Source organism: Oncorhynchus clarkii, chromosome 29, assembly GCF_045791955.1.
Source record: "Oncorhynchus clarkii lewisi isolate Uvic-CL-2024 chromosome 29, UVic_Ocla_1.0, whole genome shotgun sequence".
NCBI lineage: Eukaryota > Metazoa > Chordata > Actinopteri > Salmoniformes > Salmonidae > Oncorhynchus > Oncorhynchus clarkii.
This window is the reverse complement of record NC_092175.1, coordinates 14,733,189-14,750,989: the sequence shown is the minus strand read 5'-3', so window position 1 is coordinate 14,750,989 and position 17,801 is coordinate 14,733,189. Positions and strand designations below refer to the sequence as shown.

Here is a 17,801-nt window from a genome sequence, read left to right as displayed (position 1 = left end):
TTGGTAAAAGACCAAGTCCATATTATGGCAAGAACAGCTCAGGTAAGCAAAGAGAAACGACAGTCCATCATTACATCAAGAGATGAAGGTCAGTCAATGGAACATTTTGAGAACTTTTAAAGTTTCTTCAAGTGCAGTCGCAAAAAAACATCAAGCGCTATGATGAAACTGGCCCCTCTCAACGTATATTGATCGCCAATATACTGTAGCCAATGTAAGTCAATGAAAGCCGAGGATCTGGAGATGAAAATGGCAGGGGGAACATGATTATTTTGGTTGGTCCAACCTGCGGAAACAACTCCACATCTCCAACGCCAAATATGAAGAGCTACAACCAAGAGCGGCAACGGTCACAGCAAATTAATGTTCTTATTTCATCAACACTGTCAAGTACAAGTATATTAATGTAATTTTGCAGAGAACAATAGAAAGATTAATGCTATATTATTTATAATGACATTGGTGCAAAGAAAATGTTTTGACATAAATGTCATAGATGCCTCTTGAATTGCCCAGTCTTTCTCTATATTCTAGAGCAGTGAGTGAACGCCCTACACAATATCCCAGTAGAGCGCTAAGGGCCTTCCGAGTGATGCCAGAGCGAAACAGCCCTTTGAGATGACAGACAGGTGCTGGGCTTGATTAGAATCCTAGTTGTGTGCATGTGCATACAGTGGGGCAAAAAAGTATTTAGTCAGCCACCAATTGTGCAAGTTCTCCCACTTAAAAAGATGAGAGAAGCCTGTCATTTTTATCATAGGTACACTTCAATTATGACAGACAAAATGAGAAAAAAATCAAGAAAATCACATTGTAGGATTTTTTATGGATTTATTTGCAAATTATGGTGGAAAATAAGTATTTGGTCACCTACAAACAAGCAAGATTTCTGGCTCTCACAGACCTGTAACTTCTTCTTTAAGAGGCTCCTCTGTCCGCCACTCGTTACCTGTATTAATGGCACCTGTTAGAACTTATCAGTATAAAAGACACCTTTCCACAACCTCAAACAGTCACACTCCAAACTCCACTATGGCCAAGACCAAAGAGCTGTCAAAGGACACCAGAAACTAAATTGTAGACCTGCACCAGGCTGGGAAGACTGAATCTGCAATAGGTAAGCAGCTTGGTTTGAAGAAATCAACAGTGGGAGCAATTATTAGGAAATGGAAGACATACAAGACCACTGATAATCTCCCTCGATCAAAATGATCACAAGAACGGTGAGCAAAAATTCCAGAACCACACGGGGGGACCTAGTGAATGACCTGCAGAGAGCTGGGACCAAAGTAACAAAGCCTACCATCAGTAACACACTACGCCGCCAGGGACTCAAATCCTGCAGGCCTCTCTCATCTTTTTAAGTGGGAGAACTTGCACAATTGGTGGCTGACTAAATACTTTTTTGCCCCACTGTATGTGTGTGTGCATATATGTTTGTGTCTGACACACCAGTCAGGTGCTGGGGTGATTAGGACGACTTTCCTAGCAAGCTTCCTCATTAGTGCATTAACTGGATGCAGTGGGGGGAAATACCGCACCACCGCGGAGTGAGGAGACAGGAAATGGAGAACAATAAGCCACAGAAGGAAGCAGGTTGAAACCTGGAATGGTTCTGCCCAAAAATAACTCCTGCTAGAAACTTTTCAGTAGTACCTTAGAAGTTTTCAGGAGAAGCGCATTTAGAGAGGTTACTGTGAAAGTTTGGGGTGAACATGACTTTACTGTGCCTCTCCCAAAGCGTTTTAATTCAACATATTTTAAAATGAGGTGGAAACTTTGTGCAGCAGCGAAAGCTGTGTTAGTCTGGCCAGTATAGCAAGAAATATAGATGCCACTTGACTTGACCCTACCATCATTAGGCCCATATAACACTATTATAATATGACCTTCTGAATATAGCTCTGAGTTGATACCTTGCCTTTTTCTCTGATGTTTATACTTTGATTAAAGTATCTCTCGCTCTCTCTCCCAGGTCTGGAGGTTAGCAGTGACGTAGCACTGTATTCGGGCCTGGCGGCAGGGGTGGTGACTGTGGTGGTGTTGATTGTGGCAGTGACCCTCTACCGGAGGAACCAGAGCGAGTACGGTGTGGACGTCATTGACTCCTCCGCCCTCACTGGGGGCTTTCAGTCCTTTAGCTTCAAGACCGCCTGCCAAGGTGAGCTCAGAGAACACAAACAGACAGACAGACAGACACACATATACACACACAGACACACAGAGACACAAACACACAGCTGAACACACATGAACTTTGGATAAGATGAGCCAGGGAGGGGCACACATACACATACACACACACACATACACACGCCAAGTTGAAGCAGAAAGACACACACACTTACACTGCTCAAGACACACATTGCTGTGTTCCAACAGAAGCTCAGTGTGTGTGACTGACTGTCCTTGGTGGTTACTTTGCGCTCCATTCAATCGATGTATGTTTAATTACTTCATTTAAAAAAGTCCTTGTGTCCAACAGCAAGGTTGTGTTTGGTTTGCTCAGTAACACAGTAGGGTGGTGTCAGCACTGTCTAACTTATCTGTCTCTCTCTCGCTATCGTTCTCCCTCTCTCTCTATCTCTCCCTCTCGCTTTTGCTCTCTTTTTGTCTCTCTCTTTCTCTCTCTCTCATCCTGTCTGGAGTTGAGTGGAGCAGAGACCAGACACAGCTCTCATTTCTCATGATCTTGTCTCTCTCTTCCAGACAATCTCTCACTCTCTCTCTCTCAAACACACACAAACACACCTCCCCCCAACTGTTCAGCACCCCCATGGTGTTGATGATGGGGGAAAACGCTGTCCCAGGTGCCGCTCCAGAATCTCCCATAAGTGTTCAATTGGGTTGAGATTTGGTGATTGAGACGGCCATGGCATATGGTTTACATCGTTTCCATGCTCATCAAACCATTCAGTGACCACTAGTTCCCAGTGGATATGGGCATTGTCATCCTATGGGAGCATGGTAGCCAAAATTATGGCCTACCCAGCATTTGTATACATAACCCTAAACATGATAGGATGTTAATTGATTAATTAACTCAGGAACCACACTTGTGTGGAAGCACCTGTTTTCAATATAATTTGAACCCCTCATTCACTCAAGTGTTTCCATTATTTTGGAAGTTACCTATATATATCTGCTCTACACTGAGTGTATAAAACATGAGGAACTCTTTCAATGACATAGACTGACCAGATTAATCTAGGTGAAAGCTAAGACCCCTTATTTGGGCCTCCGTCCTCCCAGAGAATTGGAGTAATACACACACACACACACACACTGTAAAAAGTAACTGCCTATCTCTTTAAAGAAATTGAGTAGTGGCTACTCAACCATGGTCAGTAGACACTGGCGGTGAGGTTCCCCCGGAGGTTGGGCCCCCCAAAAAGTATATGAACCATGAATTACTTGATTTTTATTACAGGAAATTTGCTTGAATGTCAGGACAATCGTTGTCCGGCAGGGAAACATTATTTTTCTAGTTGAAAAAAAATATTCTGTTGCATTATTTGAGTTTAAAATGTACATTTAGGGGAATTTTATATGGAAAATATATATTTTTTTTAATTTTCAAAATACTTTCAATAATATTAATTTCCATGTCGGCTTTATGCCTTTATGCTCCATGACTCTGGAGATTTCAGAGAATCCAAAATGAATCTGGACTGAGCAGGGTCAGCTATACCATAAGGACCCCTTATTCATGTCCTCAGTACATGAAGCACAACAAGACCACTCATGGTCTGGAAAGTTCTCTACATTTGATAGATGTAAACTAATAATATTGGAATCACTAATAGAGTATGAATTTTGGTTAAAATATGTTACATTTAATTAGGTTTAAGAGTCATAAAGCAACTGAAGAAAAACTAAATTGCTACTGTGTATGCCACAGATAAGAAAAATCTACATAAAACATCAACTCAGATTTTTGTCTAACGTCCACTCCGTCAGAGCGCTGAAAGATCTGATAATATGGTTATGTTTTTATTAAGGATTTACAAATGTATAGTTTTCCATATTTTACAAATGTTTGTGTTGAACTTTTATTTTTAGAGGCAAAAATATGTCTGTTTCGAGTACCTGTTGTCAACTCTGTCAGTGGCTTGTTAACTAAACTCAGCAAAGAAAGAAACGTCCCTTTTTCAGGACCCTGTCTTTTAAAGATAATTTGTAAAAATCCAAATAACTTCACAGATCTTCATTGGAAAGTGTTTAAACACTGTTTCCCATGCTTGTTCAATGAGCCATAAACAATTAATGAACATGCACCTGTGGAACGGTTGTGAAGACACTAACAGCTTACAGGCGGTAGGCAATTAAGGTCACAGTTACGAAAACTTAGGACAGTAAAGAGGCCTTTCTACTGACTCTGAAAAACACCAAAAGAAAGATGCCCAGGGTCCCTGCTCATCTGTGTGAACTTGCTTTAGGCATGCTGCAAGGAGGCATGACGACTGCAGATGTGGCCAGGGCAATAAATTGCAATGTCCATACGTACTGTGAGGCGCCTAAGACAGAGCTACAGGGAGACAGGATGGACAGCTGATCGTCCTCACAGTGGCAGACCACGTGTAACAACACCTGCATAGGATCGGTACATCCGAACATCACACCTGCGGGACAGGTACAGGATGGCAACAACAACTGCCCGAGTTACACCAGGAACGCACAATCCCTCCATCAGTGCTCAGACTGTCCGCAATAGGCTGAGAGAGGCTGGACTCAGGGCTTGTAGGCCTGTTGTAAGGCAGGTCCTCAGCAGACATCACCGGCAACAATTTGTCCGATTTGCGTTTATCGTCGAACTAATGTTACACCGAGGCCTGTACTCTGGAGTGGGATCGATTTGGAGGTGGAGGGTCCGTCATGGTCTGTGGCGGTGTGTCACAACATCATCGGGCTGAGCTTGTTGTCATTGCAGGCAATCTCAACGCTGTGCGCTACAGGGAAGACATCCTCCTCTCTCATGTGGTACCCTTCCTGCAGGCTCATCCTGACATGACCCTCATGCATGACAATGCCACCAGCCATACTGCTCGTTCTGTGCGTGATTTCCTGCAAGACAGGATGTCAGTGTTCTGCAATGGCCAGCAAAGAGCCCGGATCTCAATCCTATTGAGCACGTCTGGGACCTGCTGGATTGGAGGGTGATGGCTAGGGCCATTCCCCCCAGAAATGTCTGGGAACTTGCAGGTGCCTTGGTGGAAGAGTGGGAACTGTCAAATCTGGTGCAGTCCATGAGGAGATGCACTGCAGTACTTAATGCAGCTGGTGGCCACACCAGATACTGTTACTTTTGATTTTGACCCCCCTTTTGTTCAGGGACATATTATTACATTTCTGTTAGTCACGTCTGTGGAACTTGTTCAGTTTATGTCTCAGTTGTTGAATCTTATGTTCATACAAATATTTACACTTTGGGTTTGCTGAACATAAACGCAGTTGACAGTGAGAGGACGTTTACATCACTGATCTAGGGTCCCACCAAGCCTCAGTTTTCCCATCTGATCAACCATTTGGCTCCCGAGTGGCACAGTGATCTAAGTCACTGCATCTTAGTGCTAGAGGCGTCACTACAGACCCTAGTTTGATTCCAGACTGTATCACAACCGGCTGTGATTGGGAGTCCCATAGGGCGGCGCGCAATTGGCCCAGCGTCGTCCGGTTTAGGGTTTGGCTGAGGTAGGCCGTCATTGTAAATAAGAATTTCTTCTTAACTGTCTTGCCTAGTTAAAGGTTCAATAAATAAAACCATTTACCCAGCTTTGGTGCACAAGTTTCTGTCTATTCTTAGTAGCTTTAAGTCTCATGTAGTAGTCCAACTCACTAAGAAACACAAGTTGGAATCAAAGCTTAAGAATCTCTCAATTATAACACACACACAAAAAATCTCATTAGCTCATTTCACACTCTCTTGGCCATTAGCGGAGTGTTTTATACAGATAGTTGTTGCTATGGAGGGGTGTTTGTTACACCTCTATTGCAGTGACAAGTACATGGAGGCACTTCCCATTTGTCATGATGAGGTGTTTTTAGCATCAGTTTCCATGGTGAAGAGATTGTGTTAAACAACTTCCTGGTCTCGATGACAATCACATTTTCATAGTCCACACCTGTTTACAAATTGTGACAAACAGTGAAATGCTTACTTTCAGGTCCTTCCCAACAATGTAGAGAAGGAAAATAAAAAAATTTTCTCGCATTGCTCATTGGTACACCCTTGTGGTTGAATATATATGTATCTATTGTAGGTCCAAGGATACAACAATGAATAATGTGGAACAAATAAAGACCACCAAAGGATACCTTACAACTTACTATTATGAACACCCTGTGAAACAGCTGTGAAAACCAACCTGGCAATATTTAAGATTTTAATACAAACTTATATTTTTTGGCACTGTTGTGACAAATTTATTTTCACAGATTGTTGTACACTCACATGGCAATCAGACTAAAATACAGAATTCTGGTGTGTGGAATATTGAGGAGGTGGTTGCTGTGTGAGTGGGAGGTTCTGCCTGTCACTGTCTTGTTCTCAACAGGCAGCCAGTCTCAGAAGGGGGACTTGAAGAGGGAGACTGCAAAGTCCAGGCACTGCTGCTCTCTTTGTTCTGAGTGTTTGCAGTGCTAGCGTTTTTAGTTCATCTGTGTATCTCACATTATGTAGAGCAAGAAAACTCTTAGCAGATAATGACAATAACAGTAGATGATGTAAATTAAAAGTTGGAAGGTGGTTGGTAAGGGAGGATCTACATCTGGGTGTTAGGCAGAACTCCTTGGGTAGGAGACAGACAAACAAGCAAACACACAGGTTACACTTTACTGTGAGAAAATGTGATAGATTAGTGCAGTGTTATAAATGGGAGACTAACACTTTTGTACATAATCAAACATATTTCAATATCTTGCATTGCCTACCTCAAGCTAGTCCCCCTCCGGCTCAGGGCACAGAGAATCAGACTGATCCGAACTCACTGGTTCTGGTGGATGGGATACCTTCTGGGGGGCTCGGCCATTCTGGTCCTAAAGTCATTTGGAGAGGTAGATTGTTTTTATATTCACCTTAACAGATGGTGACGCCAGCTAAGAGCAGCGAGGTTTCCCAGGTCTCGCCTTCCTTTTGTCCTTCTTCCAAACCAAGTAACTTACCCGGATGTAGTAGCACTTGGTCCCCTTCTTGATTCTGTTCCGGTCGCTCTCCTGTTTCTCCTGCACCTTGTCGATGTTCAGTCTCACCTTGATTGATAACAGGAATAAATGCAATTACATTTCATATTACAAATACATTTATTACATATCTCTTGGGAGGGCCAGAAAATAAATTAAACAGCAGACAATCATTTTTACCTAGTCAAAAACCTCCACATCCTTCTCAGCCCGTGCCTGAAGGTCCTTGAAGGCATTCTGATCTGGTTCAACTTCCACCACATCAGGTGGAGTTTCAGTGATCTGAAAGTAAGTTTTACAAAAAATAGCAATAGACAAACATCACTAAGTCAATCACACATTTGAAAGACTACAGTATTATGGAATAATTGTATATACAATTGCATTGTTTACCTCAGTCAACAGCTGCGGTTCCCGTCCATAATCGGTGGAGGCCTGGAAGCTGTTGCTGTGTGCAAAGAGAATTACCTTCAGGTTGTTCTCCCACCCTTTCTGCTACCAATCAAGGGACTTGCCCATGGCAGTCTTGAGGCTCTAGTTGATCCATTCACCAAACCTGGAGGAGGGGGTAGGAAGCAATATCTATTGACAATGTAAGATATTGAAATGTTTGATTATGTACAATGGAAAAACAAGACAAACTAATTGTAAAAAATAAATAATTGGTGACCGAATATAATATAAGATCCGTACCTTGTTCCAGTGTTCATGACCTCGGTCACTCAAGATGACCTCAGGAGAACCGTGTGTGTATAAGATGTCTGTCATCGCCTTGGAGGTGACCTCGCCAGTCTTGTCTTTGATGGGCACCATACAAAACAAATCGATTTTGGGTTCCAAGCACCCTTTTTAATGGGTTACAGAAGGGAATATAGAGTAAAGCATGTACTCCTCCTTTACTGACCTTAATGGGTATTGCCTCCATCCACTTGGTAAAGTGATCGGTCGCCATCAGACACCAGCTGTTGCCATTCCTAGATTTCGTGAAGTGTCCGATGAGGTCCACCCCTAACATTTAATGTGTTAGAGAGATGACTTTATTCTTACCCTTTTGTGTCATACAGAACATAGATTTTCATATTTGAAAGGATACTGATACACACACAATATTGAACTCTGCTGTGGTCAAATAAAGCAACCATTACAAATGACTTATCAGGGCAAAATTTTAATTGGGACACTTACCGATCATGTCACATGGTGAAACAACTTTGATGGGTTTCAATTCCGGTGCCACCGTCATCGCCCTCTCAAACTTCTGACAGGCTAGACAGGGTGCTGACCTTTAAGCAAAAAGTGTCAAATTGAAACATTGTGTGCTCTGATAACATTAATTGAAATCATAATTTCAGATATAATAGAATGCGTTTCATAAACAAAAGGTTATTTCAATTGCCCAGCTGTCCACCTCCTTTACAATTCCCTGTCAGAATAAGTGTTGATTTTGGCAATCATGCGCTTCACTCCAAAATGGCCAGCATGTATCTCAGTCAGCACGGCCCCCTTCTCCTCCTTAGTAAAAATCACCAGCATGAATCTCAGTCAGCACGGCCCCCTTCTCCTCCTTAGTAAAAATCACCCTCCTGTCTGGCTGGCCACCCTTCCCCCGCAGGTATGTGTGATTGTGCAACAAGTTGGAAGAGAAGAGTTGTTGAAATACTCAAGTCTAAGTACATTTGCACTGCTGTCTTTCTGTCGGTCTTCCACGCTCGGTCAGTCTACCGAAGACACCTAGTTAAAGGGCATTTTGAATTACCATAATTGCTTACACCGATCCATTTAACTGGTCAAGGTTAACTTATAGCTAGATACCTCAATGACAGACATAACTATATCAGTGGAGGCTGATGAGGGGAGGAGAGCTCATAATAATGCCTGGAATGGAGTCAATGGATTGGTATGAACCACATGGAAATCACATTCCATTTACTCCAATACAAACATTATGAGCCATCCTCACTTCTGCCGCCCCCACTGAAGTATATGAATAACTAGCAACATGTAGATGACCAACTAGCTAGATGATAAATGGTTGTACATAGTGTGGCGGTTTTGGCGCCATGATCTTGGTAAGGCAGGGTTTACGCATACAAACACCACCAGTCCACGTGAAGGGTTTACATTGTTATTTTTTAATCAGGTACCAGCAGTGTTCCTGATATACAAAACTCAAACAAAGTAAATACGTCATCACCAGTGGAAGGTCCACCACTCTGCGTCTTTGGGGGTTCACTCCGTGTTGAAATGTTCAGTTCCCTTATTCCGGTAAACCTCCTTCTCCACCTTATGTTCAGTCGCTCCAATAGCCTCCTCCTCGTTCACCTGCCGGGGTCAAGGGACAGACCCAGAAAGCAAACCCAGGGCGCAGTTAAGTAGAGGCCCCTGATTGGTTTCACCTGTCTGCCGTTTAGTCTCTAATTACAGCTGGAGACAGGTGTGGCTGTTCTGCTGCAGTCTGGCAGTTTCCCCTGAGCTGTCCATAGTCCTGCCTCTGGGGAATACTTCCCATTGCTGTCCGTGGCCCTGGCAGTCAGAAAACACAGAAACCTCGCAGGCACATACCGCCCATCCACCATACAACCCCTGAAACTACTACATACCTTCCCCCTCAGCGTTGACTCTGTGGTCAGAGCGGTCAAAGAAAACATGGCATGCATACGGGACATGGCATCAGCATTACCATGTTTAGAACCCGAACGGTGGACGGTCCGATAGTGGAACGGCTGCAGGCTGAGGAGCCACCAGCTTTAGTGTCCTTCTGCTTCATCCAGGTAAGGGGATCGTGATCTGTCATCAACACAAACTTGCAGCCCAGAACATATCATTTCAAGGACTTCAGAGCCCATTTGATTGCCAAACACTCTTTTTCCACTGTTGCATATTTGGTTTTGCGGGGGATCAACTTACAGCTAATGTACATCACAGGATGTTCCTCTCCCTCCACTTCTTGCGAGAGTACAGCTCCAATTCCAGTGTCCGATGCATCTGTCTGTACAATCAGAGGTTTCTAGAAACCTTTGATTGAATACAACACAGGCCATGCATAAGGCCGTTTTCAATTTCTGAAATGCCTCTTCGGCCGCAGTGTTCCACTGTACCATGGCAAGTTTGGCCTTCCGGGTCAGGTCACACAGGGGTCCTGCAATGATTGATCAAACGTCTGTAACAACCAGTTATTCCCAGGAAAGCCCTTACCTGTTTCTTGTTCACTGGTTGAGGCCAATCCTGGATCGCAGCAACCTTCTTCTCTTGTGGTTTGATCAACCCTAGCCCTATGGAATAGCCCAGATTCTTGCTTCACTTACCCCCGGCATGCATTTTTTGGGGTTGGCTGTGAGTCCTGCTTGTCGAAGGTCGTTAGTTCACTGTTAGTCGTATTAGGTGCTCTTCCCACGTGACTGTGGATTATCACATCGTCCAGCTAGGCTGCAGCATAGGATTGATGTGGCCGCAAATTGCGGTCCATCAGACTTTGACACATTGCAGGGGCTCCATGAAGTCCAAAGGGCAGTCTCACATATTGGAACAGCCCGTCTGGAGTGGAGAATGCCGTCTTCTCGAGAGCTGCCGGGGTCAGAGGAACCTGACAATACCCCTTGGTTAGATCAAGTGTCCTGATGAACCGGGCATTTCCCAGTCTTTCAATCAACTCTTCTATTTTCGGCATGGGATAAGCATCAAATTCCAAAATAGCATTCAACTTATGGAAGTCATTACAGAATCGTTGTTGTTGTTGCCTACCCATCACCACCTGAGGGTGTCCCATCAGGAAGTCCAGGATCCAGTTGGAGGTGTTCAGTCTCAGGGTCCTTAGCTTAGTGATGAGTGGAGAGCACTATGGTGTTGAACGCTGAGCTGTAAACAATGAACAGCATTCTCACATAGGTTTTCCTTTTGCAAAGTGGAAAAGAGAAGTGTGGAGTGCAATAGAGATTGTGTCCTCTGTGGATCTGTTGGGGCGATATGCAAATTGGAGTGGATCCAATGTGTCTGGGATGATGGCGTTGATGTAAGCCATGACCAGACTTTCAAAGCATTCCATGGCTACAGATGTGAGTGCTATGGGCCGATAGTAATTTAGACAAGTTACTTTGGCGTTCTTGGGCACAGGGACTTGACATTTTCATCAAGTTCTTGAAGTTTTCCGTATTGACTGACCATGTCTTAAAGTAATGATGGACTGTCGTTTCTCTTTGCTTATTTGAAATGTTCTTGCCATAATATGGACTTGGTCTTTTACCAAATAGGGCTATCTTCTGTATATCAACCCTACCTTGTCACAACACAACTGATTGGCTCAAACACATTTACTTTTAACTTCTCTAGGGTAGCATTCGGAATTTTGGATGAAAAGCATGCCCAAATTAAACGGCCTGCTACTCGGGCCCAGAAGAGATGATATGCATATAACTGGTAATATAATAGAATAGAAAACACTCTAAACTTTCCAAAACCGTTAAAATAGTGTCTGTGAGTATAACAGAACTGATTTGGCAGGTGAAAACCTGAGAATAATCCATTCAGCAAGTAGTTTTTTTTGTTGGTTTTGTAGTTTTCTATTCAATGCCATTACAGTATCCATTGACTTAGGACTCAAATTGCAGTTCCTATGCCTTCCACTAGATGTCAACAGTCTTTAGAAATTGTTTCAGGCTTGTTTTCTGATAAATTAGGGAGTAGGAGCAGTCTAAATGAGTGGACCCTGACATGTCACAGAGCATTTTCATGCGCAATCCCGAAAGAGTGCATTTCTTGTTTACCTTTTATATTGACAACGTTATTGTCCGGTTGAAATATTATAGACCATTTAGGCTAAAAAATAACCTGAGGATTGAATATAAACATGTTTGACATGTTTATATGAACTTTACGGATACAATTTAGATTTTTTTTGTCTGCCTGTTTTGACTGCGTTTGAGCTTGTGGATTACTGAAGAAAACGCGCAAACAAAATGGAGGTTTTTGGATATAAAGAGACTATCGAACAAAAGGAACATTTATTAAATTAATGTCTTCTGAGTGCAACCATATGAAGATCATCAAATGTAAGGGATTAATTTTATCTCTATTTCTGAGTTTTGTAACTCTTCTGCTTGGCTGGTTACTGTTTGTAATGATTTGTCAACTGGGCTATGTTCTCAAATAATCGTAAGGTATGCTGTCGCCGTAAAGCACTTTTAAAATCTGACACCGTGGTTGGATTCACAAGAAGTTAATCTTTAAACCTATGTAAAATATGTTTTGTTTTCTGAATTTTTATAATGAGTATTTCTGGATTTGAATTTGGCGCTCTGTTGTTGGCCAGATGGGACGCTAGCATCCCACATACCCTAGAGAGGTTAACAAGGCACACCCTTTCACACATAGTAAACAAAAAATAGTAGAAGTAGTAGAAGACTGAAAATGAACAAAAAATGACATAGAAACACTGGATTTTCAGTTATATTTTTGTATTATTTAAAAAAATATATATTATTTTTCTCCCCCTTTTTTCTCCCCAATTTCGTAGTATCCAATTGTTAGTAGTTACTGTCTTGTCTCATCGCTACAACTCCCGTATGGGCTCGGGAGAGACGAAGGTTGAGAGTCATGCGTCCTCTGAAACACAACCCAACCAAGCCGCACTGCTTCTTACCACAGCGCGCATCCAACCTGGAAGCCAGCCGCACCAATGTGTCAGAGGAAGCACTGTACACCTAGCGACAGGCAGCAAGATGTATAAAAATCTCCACTGTTGAAAACTAAATGTTGGTCTTAAAGAAATGTGAGATCGTGTCTAGATGCTTTTTATAGTGGATATCAAGTTTATAAATTGCCTGGCTGGGCTGATGAGACAGTGGATTGCGCAGTCAGATGGAACAGAGTAAATAGGCATTTCAATGTCTTAGATTTAGCCGGTGGTAACTTGTGGAATAGACACCGGCTGGAATGTTCAAAAAAGTTACGATCACCACAAAAAAACAGGAGCCTGTAAAACGTCCGCTATACACTGAGTCTACAAAACACAACACCTTCCTAATATTGAGTTGCACTCCCTTTTTCCATTAGAACAGCCTCAATTCGTTGGGGGCATGGAATCTACTTGGTGTCGAAAGCATTCCACAGGGATGCTGGCTAATGTTGACTCCAATGCTTCCCACCGGTGACACTTCCCACAGTGTCAAGTTGGCTGGATGTGCTTTGGGTGGTGGACCATTCTTGATACACACAGGAAACTGTTGAGCATGAAAAACGTAGCAGAATTGCAGTTCTTGACACAATCAAACTGGTGTGCCTGGCACCTACTGCCATACCCCGTTCAAAGGCACTTAAATATTTTGTCCACTGCACCACTCGGGAGGCCATGTCCCTTAATGTTGATGATGTGGTTGTTACTGACAAGGAGCACATGGCTGAGCTCTTTAATCACCACTTCATTAAGTCAGGATTCCAATTTGAATCAGCCATGCCTCATTGTCCGCCCAACATTTCCTCATCACCATCACCCTTCTAATGCGACTAGCCCCGATGCTCCTCCCTCTTATTCCCCTGCTCCGCTACAAAGTTTCTCCCTACAGGCGGTCACTGAGTCGGAGGTGCTAAAGGAGCACCTTAAACTTGACCCCCCAAAAAACATCTGGGTCAGATAGTTTACATCCTTTCTTCTTTGAGGTTTCAGCCCTTATCATCGCTAAGCCTATCTCTGACCTTTTTAACCCGTCTCTTCTCTCTGGGGAGGTTCCCATTGCTTGGAAAGCAGCCACAGTGCATCCGTTATTTAAAGGGGGAGATTAAACTGATCCTAACTGTTCTTGGCCCATTTCTATTTTGCCCTGTTTATCAAAAGTGTTGAAAAAAAACCTCAATAATCAACTGACTGGCTTTATTGATGTCTATAGTATTCTCTCTGGTATGCAATCTGGTTTCTGCTCAGGTTATGGATGTGTTACTGCAACCTTAAAGGTCCTAAATGATGTCACTATTGCCCTTGATTCTAAGCAATGTTGTGCTGCTGTTTTTATTGACTTGGCCAAAGCTTTTGATACGGTAAACCATTCCAGTCTTGTGGGCCGGCTAATGAGTATTGGTGTTTCTGAGATGTTTGGCCTAGTTTGCTAAAGCCTCTTCAGTCTACCCCCTCCTTTTTCGAACATTCTGTTAAAAATCGCGCAACATTTCAGCGTCCTGCTACTCATGCCAGGAATATAGTATATGCATATGATTAGTATGTGTGGATAGAAAACACTCTGAAGTTTCTAAAACTGGTTAAATAATGTCTGTGACTATAACAGAACGTGAACAGCAAGCGAAATCCCAAGAAAAACCTGGTCACAAAAACCACAGAAAAGTATTAATGCGCCAGTCTCTGAGTTGTTTATTGCAAGCAAAAATATATAGCCAGGAGCTTGCTGTTCCTACAACTTCCACACGATGTCGCCAAAAACGATATTCTGGGCATACATGGACGGATTTAATCGGGAAAAAGACCCAATTGTGATGTTTATGGAACATACAGGAGTGCCAACAAAGAATATCATCAAAGGTAATGAATGTTTTATATTTTATTTCTGCGTTTTGTGTAGCGCCGGCTACGCTAATTCTTTTGTTTACATCCCCTTCAGGTATTTTGGGGTGTTGCATGCTATCAGATAATAGCTTCTCATGCTTTCGCCGAAAAGCATTTTAAAAATCTGACTTGTTGGCTAGATTCACAACGAGTGTAGCTTTAATTCAATACCCTGCATGTGTGTTTTAATGAACGTTTGAGTTTTAACGAGTACATTTAGCATTTAGCGTAGCGCATTTGCATTTCCAGGTGTCTAGATGAGACGTCTGTGTCTCAAGTAGGAGCAAGAGGTTTGCTAACTACCTCTCTCAAAGAGTGCAGTGTATGAAGTTAGAACATCTGCTGTCTCAGCCACTGCCTGTCACCAAGGGAGTGGCTCAAGGCTCGATCCTAGGCCCCACGCTCTTCTCAATTTACATCAACAACATAGCTCAGGCAGTAGGAAGCTCTCATCCATTTATATGCAGATGATACAGCTGGCCCCTCCCCGGATTTTGTGTTAAACGCTCTACAACAACGCTTTCTTAGTGTCCAACAAGCTTTCTCTGCCCTTAACCTTGTTCTGAACCCCTCCAAACAAAGGTCATGTGGTTTGGTAAGAAGAATGCCCCTCTCCCCACTACCTTTGAGGGTTTAGAGCTTGAGGAAGTCACCTCATACATGTACTTGGGAGTATGGCTAGATGGTACACTGTTCTTCTCTCAGCACATATCAAAGCTGCAGGCTAAAGTTAAATCTAGACTTGGTTTCCTCTATCGTAATTGCTCCTCTTTCACCTCAGCTGCCAAACTAACCCTGATTCAGATGACCATCCCACCCATGCTAGATTACGGAGATGTTCTTTACCATACGACCATCAGATTTGCCACAAATGCTCCTTATAGGACACATCACTGCACTCTATACTCCTCTGTAAATGGGTTATCTCTGTATACCCGTTGCAAGAGCCATTGGTTTATGCTTATTTAGAAAACCCTCTTAAGGCCTCACTCACCCTCACTCACCCTATCTGAGATATCTACTGCAGCTCTCATCCTCCATATACAATACCCGTTCTGGTGGTCACATTGTGTTAAAGGGCCGCAAAGCACACACATCACTGGGTTGCTCCTCTTTTCAGTTTGCTGCAGCTAGCCACTGGAACGAGCTGCAAAAAACACACAGTCTCTTCATTCAAACACTCAATCATGGACATTCTTACTGACAGTGGTGGCTGCTTCACGTGATGTATAGTTGTCTCTACCTTATTGCCTTTGTGCTGTTGTCTGTGCCCAATAATGTTTGTATCATGTTTTGTGCTTTTACCATATGCTACGGCCATGTTGTGTTGCTACCAGGCTGTGTTGTCATGTGTTGCTGCCATGCTATGTTGTTGTCTTAAGTCTCTCTTTGTGTATTGTTGTGGTTTCTCTCTTGTTGTCACGTCCTGACCATAGAAAGCCTTTATTTTCTATGGTAGAGTAGGTCAGGGCGTGACTAGGGGTTATCTAGTTTATTATTTCTATGTGGGGTTCTAGGGTTGTTTTTCTATGTTGTTGTTTGTGTATGATTCCCAATTAGAGGCAGCTGGTAATCGTTGTCTCTAATTGGGGATCATATTTAAGTAGCTGTTTTCTCACCTGTGGTTATGGGATATTGTTTTGAGTTAGTGCACGTAGCTTCGCTGTCGTCACGGTTCGTTGTTAGTTTATTTGTTTTATGTTTTTGTTCAGTTTCACTTTATCATTATGTGGAACTCAACATACGCTGTGCCTTGGTCCGACATTCATTATAACGAACGTGACACTTGTTGTGATGTGGGTTTTGTCCTATATATATATATATATATATATATATATATATATATTTTTTTTTTTTTTATCCTAGCCCTTTTGCCTTTTGGTAGGCCGTCATTGTAAATAAGAATTTGTTCTTAACTGACTTACCTAGTTAAATAAAGGTTAAATCTACTGAAAAAAAAAATAATTAACAGGTGACATCAATAAGGTATCATAGCTTTCACCTGGATTCCAGCGCCATTCTTCTTTCAGGCAAGCCAGTATCAGAACTGTGTCCGATGCCGCTAGTAGCACAGTACACAGTACACCAACCATGGGTAACCAATAGTTGGCTGCTGTCAGCTACCCCCACAAAAATACTATAGTATACTATGGTATTAAAACCCATGTTGAAGTGTTGTATACACAACCAGTCTGTTAAGCAGATCTCTTTCCAGGGCTCTCTTTCTTAAATCTCAGTCCTATAGTATCGAGCTCCAAATATCCTCCTAATACGATAGATTACGTTTTCCATATGCTACATATCCTTTGTCATGAACACAGAGATTCAGCTGCATTGATCCAAAACATTTTGTATTATTTTTATTATTTCACCTTTATTTAACCAGGTAGGCCAGTTGAGAACAAGTTCTCATTTATAACTGCGACCTGGCCAAGATAAAGCAAAGCAGTGCGACAAAAACAACACATGGTATAAACAAACGTATAGTCAATAACACAATAGAAACATCTGTATACAGTGTGTGCAAATTAAGTAAGGGGATAAGGCAATAAATAGGCCAATAGTGGCGAAGTAATTACAATTTAGCAATTTACAGTGGTGTGATATATGTGCCGATGAGGATGTGCAAGTAGAAATACTGGTGTGCAAAAGAGCAGAAAAACAAATACGGGGATGAGGTAGGTTGGTTGGATGGGCTATTTACTGACGGTCTGTGTACAGCTGCAGCGATCGGTAAGCTGCTCTGACAGCTGACGCTTAAAGTTAGCGAGGGAGATATGTCTCCAACTTCAGTGATTTTTGCAATTTGTTCCATTCATTGTCAGCAGAGGACTGGAAGGAAAGGCTGCCAAATGAGGTGTTGGCTTTGGAAACAGAACAACGTCGTTATACTATGTACACTATATTTTTTGTTTAGTTTAGTTTTTAGTTACACTTTTTAGTTACACTTTATTGCAATTTAAGATGATATTTATTAGTCAATCCAGTCCTTTCAGAGCCACTGGGGGACATCAGTGATGATAGCTAGGAATCAGTTTGTGACTAATCACATTGTCCATATCTTTTTGTCTGTCAG

General features: G+C 42.5%; 1 protein-coding gene across 1 annotated transcript in view; it reads left to right on the top strand.

Annotated features, from left to right (window-relative positions):
• LOC139387998 (netrin receptor UNC5D-like) overlaps positions 1–17,801 on the top strand; it is a 337,146-nt gene that overhangs the window by 284,971 nt on the left and 34,374 nt on the right. Inside the window, exon 9 of the mRNA XM_071134475.1 lies at positions 1,976–2,161. Coding sequence (XP_070990576.1) covers positions 1,976–2,161 — 186 coding nt within the window. The remainder of the gene's footprint in view (positions 1–1,975; positions 2,162–17,801) is intronic.